Genomic DNA, 17,942 nt, shown 5'->3' on the forward strand with positions numbered 1-17,942 from the left:
CATTACTCAGTGAGGATGAAAAAAAACAACAGAAAGTGTGGAAATGGCAGAAGTGCTAAATGACTCTTGTTTGTTTTCACTTAAAAGGTTAGTAGTAAGAATCCTAGAATATCAGGGTTTGAAGGGACCTCTGGAGGTCATCTAGTTCAACCCCCTGCTCAAAGCAGGACCAATCCGCAGACAGATTTTTGCCCCAGATCCCTAAATGGCCCCCCTCAAGGATTGAGCTCACAACCCTGGGTTTAGCAGGCCAACGTCATTAGACATCTAACAATGAATGACAGTGAAAATAAGGTACGATCAGAGACTAAAATATGGAAAAAACAAATTAAAAGTTACTTAGACAATTTAGATGTCTTCAAGTCACCAGGGCCTGATGAAATACATCCTAGAATACTCAAGGAGCTGACTGAGGAGATATTTGAGCCATTAGTGATTATCTTCAAAAAGTCATGGAAGACAGGAGATATTCCAGAGGACTGGAAAAAAGCAAATATAGTGCCAATATGTAAACAGGGGATAAAGACAATCTGGGAAATTACAGACCAGTCAGCTTAATTTCAATACCTGGAAAGAAAATGAAGCACATTATTAAGCAATCAATTTGCAAACACCTAGAAGAAAATAAGGGGATAAGTAACAGTCAACATGGATCTGTGAAGAACAAAGCAACCTGATAACTTCCATTGACAGGGTAACAAACCTGGTGAATAGGGGAAAGTGGTAGATGTGGTATATCTTGACTTTAGTAAGGCCTTTGATACTGTCTTGCATGACCTTCTCATGAATAAACTAGGGAAATACAACCTAGATCAGGGATCGGCAACCTTATAGAAGTGTTGTGCTAAGTCTTCATTTATTTACTCTAATTTAAGGTTTCGTGTGCCAGTAATACCTTCTAAAAACGTTAAAATGTCTCTTTCTACAAGTCTTTAATATATAACTAAACTATTGTTGTATGTAAAGTAAATAAGGTTTTAAAATGTTTAAGAAATTGCATTTAAAATTAAATTAAAATGCAGAGCCCCCTGGACCAGTGGCCAGGACCCGGGCAGTGTGAGTGCCACTGAAAATCAACTCGCATGCTGCCTTCAGCACACGTGCCATAGGTTGCCTACCCCTGACCTAGATGGAACTTCTAGATGATGGGTGCATAATTGGTTGGAAAACCATTCCCAGAGAGTAGTTATCAGTGGTTCACAGTCAGTCTGGAAGGGCATAATGAGTGGGGTCTTTCAGGGATCAGTTCTGGGTCCAATTCTGTTCAATATCTTCATCAATTATTTAGATAATGGCATAGAGAGTACATTTACAAAGTTTGTGGATGATACCAAGCTGGGAGAGGTTGCAAGTGATTTGCGGGATAGGATTAAAATTCAAAATGATCTGGACAAACTGGAGAAATGGTCTGAAGCAAATAGGATGAAATTCAATAAGGAAAAATACGAAGTGCTCCGTTTAGGAAGGTATAATCAGTTACAAACGTACAAAATAGAAATTGATTGTGTAGCAAGGGTCATAGCAGATCACAGGCTAAATATGAGTCAACAGTGTAACACTTGCACACACACACAGAAAAGCAAACATCATTCTGGGATGTATTAGCAGGAGTGTTATAAGCAAGACAAGAGAAGTAATTCTTCTGTTCTATGCCACACTGATTAGGCCTCAACTGGAGTATTTTGTCCAGTTGTGGGTGTCACATTTCAGGAAAGATGTGGACAAATTGGAGAAAGTCCAGAAAAGAGTAATAAAAATGATTGAAGGTCTAGAAAACATGACCAATGAGGGAAGATCGAAAAAAAATTGGGTTTGTTTAGTGTGAAGAAGAGAAGACAGAGGAGCCATGATAATTTTCAAGAACATAAAAGGTTGTTACACGGAAGAGGGAGAAAAAATTTTTTGCTAACTTCTAAGGATACGACAAGACGCAATGGGCCTAAATTGCAGCAAGGGTGGTTTATGTTGGACATTAGGAAAAACTTCTTGTCGGCATAGTTAAGCACGGGAATAAATTGCCTAGGGAGGTTGGGGAAACTCCATCACTAGAGCTTTTTAAGAGCAGGTTAGACAAACACCTGTCTGGGATGGTCTAGATAATACTTAATCCTGCCATGACTACAGAGGACTGGACTAGATGAGCTCTCCAGATCCCTTCCAGTCCTAGGATTCTATGACTTTCAGGTAGATGAAAGGAAGTTACATATGCGCCAACTCCGTGGGTGCTTCAGGGCTGGAGCACCCACAGGAAAAAAATGGTGGGTGCTCAACCCCCACCAGCAGCCTCACTCTCAATGCCTCTCCAGTCAACATACAATGACTGGAAGATGAAGCTAGACAAATTCAGACTGGAAATAAGTTACAACTTTTTAACAGAAAGGATAATTAACCATTTGAACAACTTACCAAGGGTTGTGGTGGAGTTTTCATCACTGGCAATTTTTAAATCAAGATTGGATGTTTTTCTAAGTGATATGCTCTAGTTCAACCAGGAATTAATTCAGGAAGTCTTATTCAGCCTATGATATACAGGTCATCAGACTAGATGATCACAGTGGTCCTTTTCTGGCCTTATAATCTATTAAGCAATTCCTGCCTTTTCAGTCTCTTTTCATATGAAAGTCTTTCCAGGCCCCAAACATTCTTGTCACACATTTTTGGCACATCCCACTCCCATATATTTCTGCAATAGCCATTTTGAGCTGGAGTGGCTATTACTATGCACAGTATTCTAGTGGAGGCAGCCCATTGATTTATATAATGGACTAATAATATTTTCCATATTATTCTCTATTCCTAATTTTTATTAGTTTTTTAACCGCAGTTGTACACTGACCAGAGGTCTTCAGTGAGCTGTCTACAATGATTCCCATGTTCTTTTCCTTAGCTGACACCCCCAGTATAGTGTCTGGATAGTTCCAATTAGTCTTTCCCACATTAGAACTTTGCATTTGTCAATGGCATATTTTACATAGCCATATTCACCGCTGCTTAAGTGTGCGCACATCTCTTTAGAAGTCAATGGACTTTGCCTGCGTATTACTTGGGTTGCACAATAATCACACTTAGTATTCATGTAGCATTTTTCATCAATACATGTCAGAGCACTTTAAAAAGGAGGATAAATATCATTATCCTCATTTTACAAATAGGGAAAGTGAGGCACAGATAGGGGAGGCCTCAGAACAAAACAGTGGCAGACTCTGGCTGCTCTATTGCTTATTCTTTGATGATCTGACCTCGTGCATGTCTTACTGCCCTTTCTGTTCACCCACACACAACAATATTTTGTGCTCTAGCAATGAGTTGCGAATAAAGGGCTGAGTAACATTGTTTACCCAAAACGTTACTGGTGATTTTTTGTCTTCACCAGTTCTGCGAAGATGTGAAGGTTTCTGGAGTTTTGTGGTGTTAGTTCATAGCTTTTGTTGTCTGTGTCAAAAATAATTTTTCACTCAGGGGATAAATGAAAGAACGTTCACAGAAAAAAATACAGAAATTTATATATTAAGTTCTAGCTGAGATCAAATTCTTCCCCTCACTGATATCTTTCAAAAGTAGAGTGATGAAAGGCTGACTAGTGTTGTTGTTTGTCATCAAGGTGAACCTATGGAAAGCTGCAAAATGTTTAGAGCTTTTCCTCCAAATCTGTAAAAGTTGCATATAAGCAATGTGCTTTTTAAACAGCTTTGTCATGTAGCTTAGGACCCAAATGGAGGATTTTGCAAAATTAAAGTGGGGAAAAAGGTGTTTGTGTGTGGGGGGGTAATTCCTAAAAACTAATGTTTATAGAAATATTTTCATGGCATTTGAAAAAGCAATTCAGACCCATCTCTATATTAAGGCAGCAGTAAAGACATCTATATAAATGAAAGGCTCCACATGAATGTCAGATTGTTAGTATAAAACACTAATTAAGAATACATATATAATGAAAGGAGGAAAAATGACATTTCATGTTTCATAACTTTCATGTAGGATGAGTTAGGAATTTAGCAGCAAATGAGATATAATTGATCAGACATATCAATCAGGTTTTCATGAAACAATAAGGACACTCAGGAAAAAGGCATAATTCTTTTTTTCTTCCCAACAAGCTGACGACAACAGCAACATGTACTATGCTGTGGCATTAGTGAAACGAAACAATTCCAATGCTTTCACCATCAATGATCTGAAAGGGAAGAAGTCCTGCCACACAGGATATGGGAGAATGGCTGGATGGAACATCCCTATTGGTGTTCTAATTAAAAGGGGCTTTATTAGGCCCATGGACTGCAATATTCCTCAAGGTAAGGGTTCCACACAGCAGAAGATGCAGTGACAGTTTGGCTGTGCCTTTTTTATTTGGGGAAGAAAAGTCCCAAGAGAAGTTTCGTAGCTCTGTGTTATACTAGTGTGTTTCATGTTGGTATTAAATGAATATCTTGATGCCTGAGGATTAGGTCTGTTATGCCTGGGAAGGTTCATGGGAGTGATGCATGTAAATCTATGTGCATCACATTGAGAAATTCCTTTTGTAGAATAGAAAAATCTCTCCCCCCCTCCACCATTTCATCTTATGGTTAACTCACCACAAAACAATGTGGCCCCAGTCCTTCAGCCCCTCCTCTCTTGCAAGCAGTCCTAACACTGATAGACCTTGGTCATCAGCAGGTGGGATTGAACCTGGGGCCTGTGGACCTTAGTGCATGAGCCTCTATTGCATGAACTAAATGCCATATAGCTGTTAACTAAAGCCGTAGAACAGACTCATTAATCTCCCTCTCTGAGTGGTCTTGGTACCACTAAATGGGTTTTCATGAAACAATAAGGACACTCAGGAAAAGACAATTATTTTTTTCTTCCCAACAAGCTGATAACAGCAACATGTACTATGCTGTGGCATTAGTGAAACATAACACTTCCAATGCTTTCACCATCAATGATCTGAAAGGGTGTGGGGTTACACAGTGTCATAAACGCTCTATACATCAGTGTGCACCTCTGGGGATAATTGCTGTCAATGAGGCTGCTTGTGTAAGTATGGCTTGCAGGATTAGGCTCTTTGTTATACTTTTCTTGGAAGTCCCAAATGAAGAAGAAACATGGAGCCAAATTTTGTGCAACCCCACTGAAGACAATATGATCAGACAGGATTTACTGGAAGTTGGTGGAGAATTTGACCCACAGTTCTGGTGTATTTTACAACCTATATGTACTGATTGGCAGGAACAGATTTCTGGGCTAAATATTTGAAAAGTTATGGCTTAATTGGGTGTACAGATTGTGCATGGGCCAAATCCAGAAAACTTTCTATTTAATCAAGACCTTATTGGAGTAAAGATTAAACAAAGTCTACAGGCTTTTGGCCCAGAATGAGTAGTTCTCAAAGTAGATTTTTACCCCTGCAGTTACATTTTTAATTAATAATGTGTGCGCAAATGAATGAACAAAGAAGTGGGCAGGCCTGGTATTGTGCAGGTGTATTCTCTACATAGAGAGCACGTTTTTGCACTGAATTGATTTGCGTGTTTTAACAAACTGAACATGCAAAGTCTTAAACCAACTTTCAGAAATGCAGCTGAAGTGCCTATTGTAATCAAAGCAGTTTGTACCCTTGTTAACCAACTATAAACTGAGCATGTGCGCTTGGAGAATCTGACCCAATCTGTCCTTTGGCCTATCTTGCCAGCTAACAATCTAGACTGCATTTTGAAGATGTTTTGAAAGATATAGTTAGTCATTTCCAGTAAACCTAATATAATGTGCATGTTGCTGGTTTTTTGTGAAACCTGCATTGTCATGTAATTAAATGATATTATAATCTAGGTGTTTTGTGAATGGCTGACACTCACCTCTCCATGCTTTTAAGGTCAGGCTTGACAAAGCCCTGTCTGGGATGATTTAGTTGGGGATTGGTCCTGCTTTGAGCAGGAGGTTGGACTGGATGACCTACTGAGGTCCCTTCCAACCCTGATATTCTATGATCTCTCTTTCCAGCTGTGAGTGACTTTTTCTCTGCTAGCTGTGTGCCTGCAGCCAAGATGGACAGTTACCCATCAAAACTCTGTGAGCTTTGCATTGGAGATAATAGTGGAAACAATAAATGTGATGCAAGTACCCAGGAACGTTATTATAGCTACAGTGGAGCCTTCAGGTAATGAACAAACATAATCATTGTGCAACGTGGATGCTTATTTTGCAAAAGATGAGGCATTATTGTATTCAATGTAATTGTAGCCATGTTGGTCCCAGGATATTAGAGAGACAAGGTGGGTGAGGTCAGGTAAAAGATATTACCTCACTCACCTTGTCTCTCTAATAAGTTTAACGTGGCACTTGTCCTGCAAATCTCTCCCAGAAGTCCAGCAATAAAAATATACCAAAAAGCTTCCACTTCATATCACTCACGTCTCTGTTGACATACCACCTCTTTGGTACATTAAGCATCTTACTTTGTGTGCACCCATCACAGCCCTGGGCAGCACATCTCCCCTTGTCCCTACCCAAATCCCTGTGTGCACGTGCGCACACACACACACACACACACACACACACACTCCCTCCCTCCCTCAAGCAGGAGTTAATCCCAGGACCAACACTGCTCTCAACAATAAAACTCTTGTCTAAGCAGGGCAACTCTCACTCAGAATCAAGGCAAATTCCAGGAGTAGACCCCTAGCTACACATTTCCTAGCAATAGTACAGTATACACAACCCCCAGTGCTTAGTGCTCTCTAACCCAATTAAAAGCCCAAGCAGACTGACCCAGAGTGCTTTCCCCCCCGCATCTTGGGTACCAATTGGCACTTTATTGAAGTCACAGATGCTGGGCTGCATTGGGAGCTTGGGATGCCGAATGCTGCTGCCTCTTGCCTGACTCCGCTCAGTTGCTCTCAGCTGTCCCCACCTTTGATGTCTTTCTCCCACCACAAAATGAAACAGCCTGCCACTGCAGCACCACCTTCCCAATCCTCTCCCTATGCCAGCTTGATTGACCTAGAGCAACCTGGTGACCGACAGCTAATTCTCTGTCTCTGTTCTGCAGAGACATTCCTCCCCTTCAATGGGGGATCACTTATCAGGTTGTCAGTAGCCAATATCCAGCTGCCATAGCACCCCACAATGGGAGGCAGGCCGGCCAATGGCAAAAAGCCAGGGTGTGATATGCTCCCTACCCCTAACCTATCAGGACTTTTTTAGGGCAGGAAGGCTGTACAAGCTTACAATTCCTTTCTTCATGCTGTTCCTCTTCAAAAAGGTTTGAAGATTTGGCTCTCATTTCAGGCAGACTATGTGGACAAATGGATGTAAACAGGCCATCAACAAATCTAGGTTTGAAATTAGGTTTTTTACCCCCACTGCACCCTTGGGAAGGCTGTTCCAAAATTTCACTCCTTGGATGGTTAGAAACCTTTGCCTAACTGGCTTCAAGATTGAGCTTGATAAGTGGATGGAGGGGATGGTATGATGAGACTGGCTACAATGGTGTAGGAATGCGGAACTCACCCCTGCAGCGCTTCCTGTTGGTCTCTTCTGGGCATTAGCTCTGCCAACCTTGGAGCACCATCTGCAGGCCAGTGTCCCACTGCCACTTGGCCCCCATGTCCCTCCCTAGACTCCAGTTGACCCTTTCACTGGATGCTGCCCCCTGGCTGTACACCCCTCAATCTCAGGTCTCCCCTCCCCAGGGAACCCCCACCCCTTATCATCATCTCACCTCAGTTGTAGGCTACTGCCAGTCACCAACTAGCCCCAATTCCCTGGGGTAGACTGCAGTATAAGCCACACATCGCTGGCAAGGAGGGTTTGGGCCTGTTGCCTTCCTCTGCCCTTGGGCTGCCCCCTGCAACCCCAAATACCTATTTGACTTTATACTAGGCCTGCAGCCTGGGGGGTTTCCAGGCTGGAGCTCCCCAGCCCCTCTGGCCTTCCCCTAGCCCTGCCTCACTGTAGACACCCTGAGCTTCCCAGCAGCTAGCCCCTCCCCTCCAAAAGCAGAGAGAGACTGTTTGGGCTTCTGGCTTGCAGCCTCTTATAAGGACCAGCTGGGCCTGACTGGGGCGTGGCCCCAGCTGTTACTGCCTTCCCCAATCAGCCCAAGCTTTGCTTCACAGTCTCAGCCCTTTCCCAGGGCTGGCTTTGCCCGCCCACTTCCCAGACACCCAATAGGTACAAATGGTATAAAGCCAATCTGGGATTGCTAGTAGCAAATATCCCCAGTAGCGGGATACTAAACAGAAAGGGCTCTGAGTTACTACAGAGAATTCTTTCCTGGTGTCAGAGTAGCAGCCATGTTAGTCTGTATCCGCAAAAAGAAGAGGAGTACTTGTGGCACCTGAGAAACTAACAAATTTATTTGGCCATAAGCTTTCATGGGCTACATATTGAATCTATTTCCCCATGTTAAGTATCCTCACACCTTCTTGTCAACTATCTAAAATGGGCCATCTTGATTATCACTACAAAAGTTTTTTTCTCCTGCTGATAATAGCTCATCTTAATTAATTAGCCTCTTACAGTTGGCATGGCTACTTCCACCTTTTCGTGTTCTCTGTATGTATATATATCTTCTTACTATGTGTTCCATTCTATGCATCTGATGAAGTGGGCTGTAGCCCACAAAAGCTTATGCTCAAATAAATTTGTTAGTCTCTAAGGAGCCACAAGGACACCTGTTCTTTCCTGGTGTGTGGCTTTTGGGTGCTGCTCAAATGCTCAGGGTCCAACTGATCACCATATTTGGGGTAAGGAAGGAATTTTTACCAGCTCAGATTGGCAGAGACATTCAGGTTTTTTGACTTACTCTGCAGCATGGGGACAGGTCACTTGCAGGTTTAAACTAGTGTAAATGGTGGATTCTCTGTAACTTGAAGTCTTTAAATCATGATTTGAGCACTTCAGTAACTCAGCCAGAGATTATTGGTCTGTTACAGGAGTGGGTGGGTGAGGTTCTGTGGCCTTTGTTGTGCAGGTCAGACTAAATGATCATGATGGTCCCTTCTGGCCTTAAAGTCTGAGTCTATGAGTAGCTGCCTTAAAACAAGATGTATGACAAATAAAGAGAATTAAAATAAATGGTTTTCATAACATACCTCACTCAGCCTAAGCCCAGAGAGGTTTTTTTCCCCCCTAGCTTAGCTAGAGAAGAAAGAATGCTCTTACATGTCTAAAGAGCAACTCCCTTCTCTCACATTTGCTGTTAAATGTGTCAGTCTCATGCTCCTGTGTCCAGAGCGATAGCTGTTTCCCATTTCTTCCCCCTAGATCCCTTATAAACCTCTCCCATCCCACCACAGCTCTAACCATATTTTCCCAAAACACTTTTCTGAAGATAAATACACATACAGTAGGGTTGGCAAGCACTTGCTTTCCCACCTTCCAGGAGATAATAGCTGCCTTTCAAATGCCTAACTATTGAACTCAAGCACAGCCTTTGACAAATAATTTTGTCCGGCTGCATCCTGCTTATCCAGACTTTTCTTTTTAACCACCTAAGCAATTTTCCCTTGCCATGGAATGTAGATTAGTGGCAGACCCCAGACCTTCTGTCACACTTCATAGCTTCAGGTAATCATTTAGCAATCAACAAAATTATAAGCAACAAATACCATTGTGGCTGAGCTGTGCCATTTGTTCTAAGATAATGTACCACCATGAAGGTGTCTCAAGTCTAGAGCTGAATTAAGGTCTCCTGGGATCCTGGGCCAGAGCAAGTGCGGGGAGGAGTGGGACTGGCACTAGAACCGTGTCCCCATCCCAGCCCTTCCACCTGTGGCCCTACCCATGGTCCCAACCCATTCCTCCCCTTCTGTGGCCCACCTCCATTCCACCCATGGCCCCACTTCATCCGCTTGTGGCCCCACCCCATTCCACCCCCTCTGCCTGAGGCCCTGCCCATGGCCCCAACCCATTCCACTCCTGCCCCGCCACTCTCTCCTTTCCAGTGTACACCATCCCCTGCTGTGGCCCCCAAACCTGGGAAGCTCTGTTCCCACAAGAGTTCCTCCAGCTCCGGGACTGAGAAGAAGGGAGGTTTTTTTTCCAGGAACCCCAAATTGGCTGGGACCCCTGGGCATGGGCCCTATTGGCCTGTGTGGTAATCTGCCACTGCTCAAGTCTTATGCGGGGATCACAACATTTTTTATGAGGAAAAATTTCAAGAAGTGAATATGTTTAGCCTAAGAGTTATGGGAAAGACTTTAATACAGTGTATAGGTATTTAAAAGGTTCATGCTACAACATTTGGGGGAAATTCAAGATCATGATCTGATAGTAGTAAAGGCTGTACCTGGGATTTATATTATGGGGAACATTTTCTGTAGGTCTACACGGGGTGGTGGTGGGGGAGTTGACCTAAGATACACAACTTCAGCTACGTGAATAGCGTAGCTGAAGTTGGCATATCTTAGGTCGATTTCCCTGGCTGTGAGGACGGCATCGACTCGACCGCTGCTGCTTCCCCGTGCCGCAGTGGAGTTCCAGAGTCGACGGCAGAGTGATCGGGGATTGATTTTATCGCATCTACACTAGATGCGATAAATCGATCCCCAATAGATCTGAGGGGTACTGTAGACATACCCTAAGAGAATCATGAGCATTTGGGATAGACAGACTTCAGGAGGAGTGACTGGAAAAAGTGGGGAAATTGAACAGAATAGCTATTAAATCTTTCTGAACCAAATATGATTTTGATCATATTACTTGCAGCCTACATTACCTACAAGTGTGTGGAGAGGCTGAGAGAGCTGTACAGACAGCCAAGAAAATCCTACAGCAGGAAGAATCATTCCTTGCTCTTTTGAGTTATAGATCAATACCGATAGCAGCTACTGGATATGGTTATTGATAAAATGTATAGGCAATTGCTTGACCGCACTTTGTTTCATCATGAAATAGTCTCAGGAAACCAAAATAACCAATGTCAGACAAATTTATTGGTATGAGCTTATAATAAGAAAGCACAGGAAAAAGGCTCTATACAATACCAGTCTCATGTAGTGTTGTTACATTCACCTTATGAAAAGGTGTGCTCCCACTGTTACACATTTCAGCTGATTTTATTTGTATGATAATTTTACAAATTACATATTTCTTTACGTCACTAAAATTCAACTAATCAATTTGTTCTAGTTCCTTAACATGTCCTGTTCCTATTCTTATCTTTGTTTTGGATACTAGTACTTCAAGTACTGGTCCATGAAGATATTTTCTAGGTTTGTACCAAGGTAGAACAACCATTATGTCTTGTCCTCTTCCTTTGGGATATTCCAGTACTGGCCTGAGAGACTAACTCACTACCTTTTGCTATGGTAAAATACCTCATATGTCCTGATCTTGACAGCTTTCCTATCTACTTACACCAAAGCTTATTTCAGCTAATGCAAGGTATTATGGGCTATTTAGCGTGAGTGAATAGGGTTATAGTAAAGGTATAGGCCAATTTAGGCTATAGAACTGCTATAATATTTGTGTGTAAAGCTGTCTGTGCTTAATACATTCATGCAGTGGTGTAGCCAGGTGAAGGGAACAAGAGGAGCAGGAAAAAAAAAAGGCATCACCCGCAGTGGCACTTTTACTGAGGGGGCGGAGCTCCAGGTCTTCAGCAGCAGGACCTTCACTCGCTCCGCAGGTCTTCAGCAGCATTTCAGCAATGAAGCTTCAGTGCTGCTGAAGACACCCAGAGCTAGTGAAGGGCCCGCCGGCGAAGTACCACTGAAGACTCAGAGCACCGCTCTGTCAGTAAAAGCGCCGCAGCGGGTGGCACCTTTCTTTTTCCGCTCCCAGGTGAGTAAAATTAGAAAGGCGCCACTTGTGCTCGATGGGAAAGCAGCCACTGCCCCGCTCCCCACTAGCTACACTACTGCATACATGGTCTTGATAACACATATTAATATGAGCTAGATAGATATAAATATTGATTGTTATATATAGAGGTAGATATATGCTAACCAACATATATTGGTCAATGTAGACTAGCACAGCTCCTGGGGCTAAGACAGTTCAGAAGTACAAAAGAATTCTTTTCAAACGAATCTATCTCCAAAGTGGACAGATATGAAGAAAGTAGCCATATTAGATGAAAAGGCAAAAAGAGCTTACGAACACTTTTACAATGGATGACACTCAGTTAGAAAATAGCAGTGTCTAGAACCTGGTGACTCCATTTGTATCAAATTGGATGAAGAAAAAGTTTGGCCACTTCCAGCTGCATGGGCAGCATGTTTAAGAGGCTGGGAGGTTTGCCTTCCCAAAAAAGGCTGGCCATGCAGGGAGCAAGAAATCCCAGATGTAGCACAGGTCATCTCCCTTTGGAGGCGTGCCGTCCTGCTGCCTTTGGAGCACTGCCACCAGAAGTGCCCTAGAAGTAGGAGGGGCACCGGTTCCTGGACTGTGTCCTCACATGTGCTCCACTCCTGCTCCTCCCCGAGGCCCTGCTGCTGCTCAGCCTCTTCCCATGAAGCCCCCTCCCACACCACTTCTTCCCCCCTAAAGCCCCCTCCTTCGTTCTGCCTCTTCCCTCCACCGCTCTGCCTCTTCCCCCAAGACTCTCCCACCTGCCACTTGTTCCTCTCCACCCCCTTCCCCCATTGCTCGTCCTTAAGGCAGGAAAAAGGTGGGAGGGCATAGCCTTTCCACTTTTAAAAGTGATGGGTGGGGAAGGGATGCAGAGGAGTGAGCGGTGGACAGAGGACTTTGTGGGGAGAGGTGGAGTGAGGGGGTGGGAAGAGGTGGAGTGAGGACAGGGCCTCGGGGAAAGAGGCAGGGTGGAAAGAGGTGGCATGGGGGAAGGCCTTCGGGGAACAGGCCAAGCAGGGGCAGGGTCTTGGGACAGAGGGAGTTGCTGTCGCTCACATAAGCCTCCCCAAATGAAAGAGTCACACACCACCTATGTCCAGCTGTCAAAAAGAATTCAGCACCCAGGCCATATGTGATCGAGACCAACATTGGAAAATTCAATAGAACCCACCAACATCTACAGTTTGCTCTTCAGAAAATACAGTCAACAGAGCAAACTCTATTGATGGGATGCAGAGCAAGAAGATGATGACTCAAGACTTCTAAACCACCGACAACTAGATGACAAAGTTGTTATGTGTTTGGGTTGTGTAGTTAGAAAACCAGTATGATTCAGGGACATGTTACAGACTGAACTTCAAAGACAGCGTGATAGTGTAAATTTTGTAAATGACAAGAGAAGTTAAAAGAGGTGATGAAACGGACTGCTAAACTGTATTCTACTAGTTTTCAGAGTAGCAGCTGCCGTGTTAGTGTGTATCCACAAAAAGAACAGGAGTACTTGTGGCACCTTAGAGACTAACAAATTTATTTGAGCATAAGATTTCTGGGCTACAGCTTATGCTCAAATAAATGTGTTAGTCTCTAAGCGCACGTCCAGACTAACCCGCGGCATAGGCGGGTTAAAATCGATTGCTCGGGGATCGATATATCACGTCTAGTCTGGACACGATGTATCGATCCCCGAGCGCGCTTACATCGATTCCGGAACTCCATCAACCCGAATGGAGTTCCGGAATCGACACGGAGAGCCGCGGACATCGATGCCGCGCCGTCCAGACGGGTGAGTACCTCGATTTTAGAAATTCGACTTCAGCTACGTTATTCCCGTAGCTGAAGTTGCGTATCTAAAATCGATTTTAATACCTAGTCTGGACGTGGCCTAAGGTGCCACAAGTACTCCTGTTCTTTTTGTATTCTACTATTCAACCAGTAGGTGGTGCTACGTGTAACATTTTATTTAAGTGAAACTCAGTCATACTTGGCAGAACATTAAGGGATCTTATAGTGAACACATTTGGTGTGTATCCCTCTGAGGAGGAAGCTCTTGTCTCAGTCCATAACTGATACAGCAGCCTGACCTGCTAATTGCAGCCCTGCAACCTACCATGTACAAGAAGCACATACGTAGTGAAGTCAGTAAGGTCACTTTTATGAGTAATATATGCTAGATCAGATCCTAATCTTATGAAGTATTTTAGTAGACAGTTTTTGTGAAAGATACTATACAAACTAAAGATGCATTCATTACATTGTACTGTATTGAGTTTGTATGTCATTGCATTGTATTGCATTGAATTTTATCTGTCATTTATTTTAAGGTGTCTGATGGAGGATTCTGGTGATGTGGCCTTTGTCAAGCACTCAACAGTTTTTGAGAACACTGATGGTATTTAGTTTTAAATACCTTTTTATTACAACTCATTATTTTTGTTGTCCTCTTTATTCTGAAGCAGTCAGTGAGTCACAATGGCGAGTTTCCTTTTTCAGGTAACAATGCTGATTCCTGGGCTCTTCACCTTCAGTCCAGTGACTTCCAGTTACTGTGTCCAAATGGAGCCCGTGCTGAAATCACTCAGTTTGCTCATTGTCACTTGGCTCAGGTGCCTGCCCAGGTTGTCATGGTCCACCCAGACACCAACATTTTTGCTGTATATGGACTACTGGACAAAGCTCAGGTATAATTTACAATTAGTTCACCTGATGAGGTGGCCATTCTCAGATCATTATGAGCAGGGGTATCCAAACTTGGTCCAATCACAGGCTGCAATGGCAAATTTCCAAAAGCCTAAGGAATGCTCCTAATTTAAATAAAATGCACACAATACTTGTTTATCCTGAAGGTTTCCTAAATTCATAATAGAAATGCAACAGTTACATGAGAAAAGAGCATGTATGATAAATTATTGTAATTATATAGAAGACTTTTGAAAGCATAATGCCTTCCAGGACTTAGTAGCAAACTCTCCAAAAACAAAACCAAAAAAAAAAAAAAAAACTCCCTTCACACTATTCAGTTTATTATAGGTGGTGCAGGTACTGACATCTAAACTTAAGGTTGCCCAATACTTTCCATTATAAGACTCCCTTTTCAGTTGCTTATAACTTTACTAAACTTAAACAACTGGGACTAAAATTTTCCATGCCGGGTGTCTGCTTCAAGATGAATGTTTAGGGAAAGTTTCAGCTAAAATGGTTCAAGTGTTTCTGAGCACGAGATTAGAGGAAAATACATTGTTTTGCTCATGTTAATAAAAAACCATGTTGTTGACTGCTAATGACTCCATGCTTTGGAGCAGAGACTTGAAATTTGGCAAGGGGGTCACATTTTGGGATGTGCCTTTTGCAAGCCCCCTGGAAATTTGTCCAACTATGGCTGAGTTACAAGCTTATGAAAATCTCAGTGTGCACGTACTCTGTAGTGATAAGTTAGTTTGGCAGCTAAATTCTCTGAAGATTCTCTCTCCACTGAGCATGTGCCAGCCCAGGAATGCTGTAGCTGAGCAGGGCTTTCTCTGATACTGGCTACCGAGGTCTGCTGTGATGCCCCACACAGGAACTAAGAATATGGAGACTGTCTTTCCTGGACTTTCCGTGTTCCCCGTTAGCACCCTGGAAACACAGAGGAGGAAGAGAAGGAGGAAGAAAGTTGATTTGAATTCATCATTTTTAACAATGGTGCCTTCTCCATTACTAAGATATTAGTAATGGTCCTATAACATTGTTAGGATTTCTTTTGTTCTAATATTCTTTAACAACTCCTTGTTTTCGTTGTCACTGCCCGCCATGGGTTTTTTCTGATGTTTTTAGCTTTCTTTAACAAATTTATACACTTTATAACTTCCAATTTTCTGTCTATATACTTTTTTCCCCATTTGTTTTATTTTATTTTATTTTTAACTGCTGCCTTCACTTTGACACTGAACCAGAGAGCAGAATTTGGCCCTTATGTATTACATTTTAAATAGATGGCTGGATGTGAAAGCCAACTACAGTGGGAGTTCCAAATGGAAAAAAGGTTCAAGTTATGCCACAACAATCAGAAAATATCTTGCTAATTGGCTCCAATACTGGGAGTCTCAGCAGACTGGCCAAGCACTGAATGGGCTTGACACTGAAGAAGCTTTTCACCCTTAACTGGAATATTCTATTGGGCTCCTTTAACTAACACAAAAGGTTACTCCAAATTGATTTTAAAAACTTATGATAATATAAAGGGCAAATAATTTGAAGTTAGAATTGTTTGTCTGTGAGGTTCTGAGCCATGGGGAGGGTTAGTTTCCACTGTGTTATGTATGCTGCTAAAGATGAATATAGCACTGGCTATATAATGCAAACTTTGATATTAATGGAAACTCTGCATTGCTTTCAGGATTTCTTTGGAAATGACAGCAATAGAAATGGATTCAAAATGTTTGATTCTTCAGATTTCCTAGGAACAGATTTGATCTTTAAAGATTCCACCATTAAGATTGTACCAGTAGGAGAGAAAACAACATATGCAGAATGGCTGGGGAGTGAATACATAGATTCTCTTGAAGGGATGCAATCACCACAGTGCTCTGGGGCAGGTGAGCCAGCATTTTTTGATGTATGTGAGACTGATTCTCCTCTCTCTCTTCCTCTTACATATAAATTGTAAGGTACTATCTGATCTTTATGGACTGGACAATTCCCAGGTTCCATGATGTAGACACTGGGTTTCTGTGCTGTGGAGGAGGGACAGTTTTTGGACCTTGGGAGACAGCAATATTGGGACTCCTGGATAGTGAATCCAATCTGTCCATCTTGATGGAATGCTCCTACTTAGGATCATAGATTATTAGGGTTGGAAGGGACCTCAGGAGATCATCTAGTCCAACCCCCTGCTCAAAGCAGGACCAATCCCCAAGTGGCCCCCTCAAGGATTGAACTCACAATCCTGGATTTAGCAGGCCAATGCTCAAACTACTGAGCTATCCCTCCCCCACCTCCATGGGCTCTATTCTTGCTTATCCTCTTTCTCACCTTGTGTGGCTCCCAACTTCTGTCTGAAGTCAGCAAACAGCAGGGGATGAGTGTATGCTGGGAGCACAGGCTGTGGACAGAGGATAAAGTGTGGACCAAACAGCGAGCTTCTTGCATCATGCAGATGCTGGTGGCTGGGAAGAGGTATTCAGCGAGGCTCTTCACCCACTGGAAGGAAGCAAGGAATCCCGGCATTCACTGGGGGCTGAGGAAAACTAGGGAGATTGCAGAGGTTATGTTTTGCAGCTGGGAAGGAGAGTTCAGGAGCGGATGAGTCAAGTACATGTGTTCACTGAATTTGTTTATATTTGAATAATCAGCATATATTTGCACCTCAATATCACTGTTCCCTGCTTAGGAAAAGATGTCATTTTGCTCTGTGATATTTAAATTGGTATGGGAATGATTTGGGTGATCATTTGAAAATGATCTGGCTCTAGAACCTTTCTGCATGTTGTGGTCAATGCCTCTGAGGAGCTAAAAACTGTATTTGGAGCTGATTAAATTGATTAGCTTGCTCCTGTATAACTATTTCACAATCAGCTAGCAGTCAGATCAGCTTCTAACCTTTAGTGCTCAATTTGTATTTTTATTCATAGCTGCAATATCCATGAACATCGTTGGGCTGCTGGCAGCTAGTGTCCTTCTGATTAGACTCTACTTGTGATCATTAGGCCGTTCCTTGGATTAACAGATATTCAGCATAATAAACTGAAATACTGGTAAACAATAATCTAAATAAACTGAAGTCAAACTTGTAAAATGAATGAGAAACACATGTGGAGAGCAGCAGAATTATCCAGGCTATTCCCTGATGCTCTATATATCCATAAAGGTAATGGGAGATCTGGGAGGGTGAGAGAGGGATGCAGTTTACAGCCTCATCCTTGCCCCCTTCCCTTTGCTTCCCTGCCTCTCTTACCCTGTTTTACAGATGCTGTTCCTAGCCATGGCACTTCAATACCAAAGGAAATAGGCTCCAAATACAATCCTGCTGTTGCATGTCCCAAAAATAGACTCTGAGGTGTCTGATACTCACAACTATGGATAATTTTTGGTCATTTTTTTAAAAAAGGTGCCCTCAGAACTTAATCCAAACTTTTTCAAGTTGTACAGCCAATGATTCCTGATTGAAGAGATTAAAGGCCTATCCC

The 17,942-nt window shown here is 42.7% G+C and overlaps 1 protein-coding gene across 1 annotated transcript in view; it reads left to right on the forward strand.

The window, feature by feature from the left end:
• The window catches only part of MELTF (melanotransferrin), a 68,936-nt gene extending 51,481 nt beyond the window's left edge, over nucleotides 1–17,455 (forward strand). The window contains exons 12-17 of the mRNA XM_050963913.1: nucleotides 4,098–4,292; nucleotides 5,983–6,139; nucleotides 14,103–14,170; nucleotides 14,272–14,459; nucleotides 16,154–16,352; nucleotides 17,388–17,455. Coding sequence (XP_050819870.1) covers nucleotides 4,098–4,292; nucleotides 5,983–6,139; nucleotides 14,103–14,170; nucleotides 14,272–14,459; nucleotides 16,154–16,352; nucleotides 17,388–17,455 — 875 coding nt within the window. The remainder of the gene's footprint in view (nucleotides 1–4,097; nucleotides 4,293–5,982; nucleotides 6,140–14,102; nucleotides 14,171–14,271; nucleotides 14,460–16,153; nucleotides 16,353–17,387) is intronic.
• Nucleotides 17,456–17,942: the final 487 nt, after the last annotated feature.

The sequence above is a fragment of the Gopherus flavomarginatus genome, chromosome 8 (assembly GCF_025201925.1).
Source record: "Gopherus flavomarginatus isolate rGopFla2 chromosome 8, rGopFla2.mat.asm, whole genome shotgun sequence".
Classification (NCBI taxonomy): domain Eukaryota; kingdom Metazoa; phylum Chordata; order Testudines; family Testudinidae; genus Gopherus; species Gopherus flavomarginatus.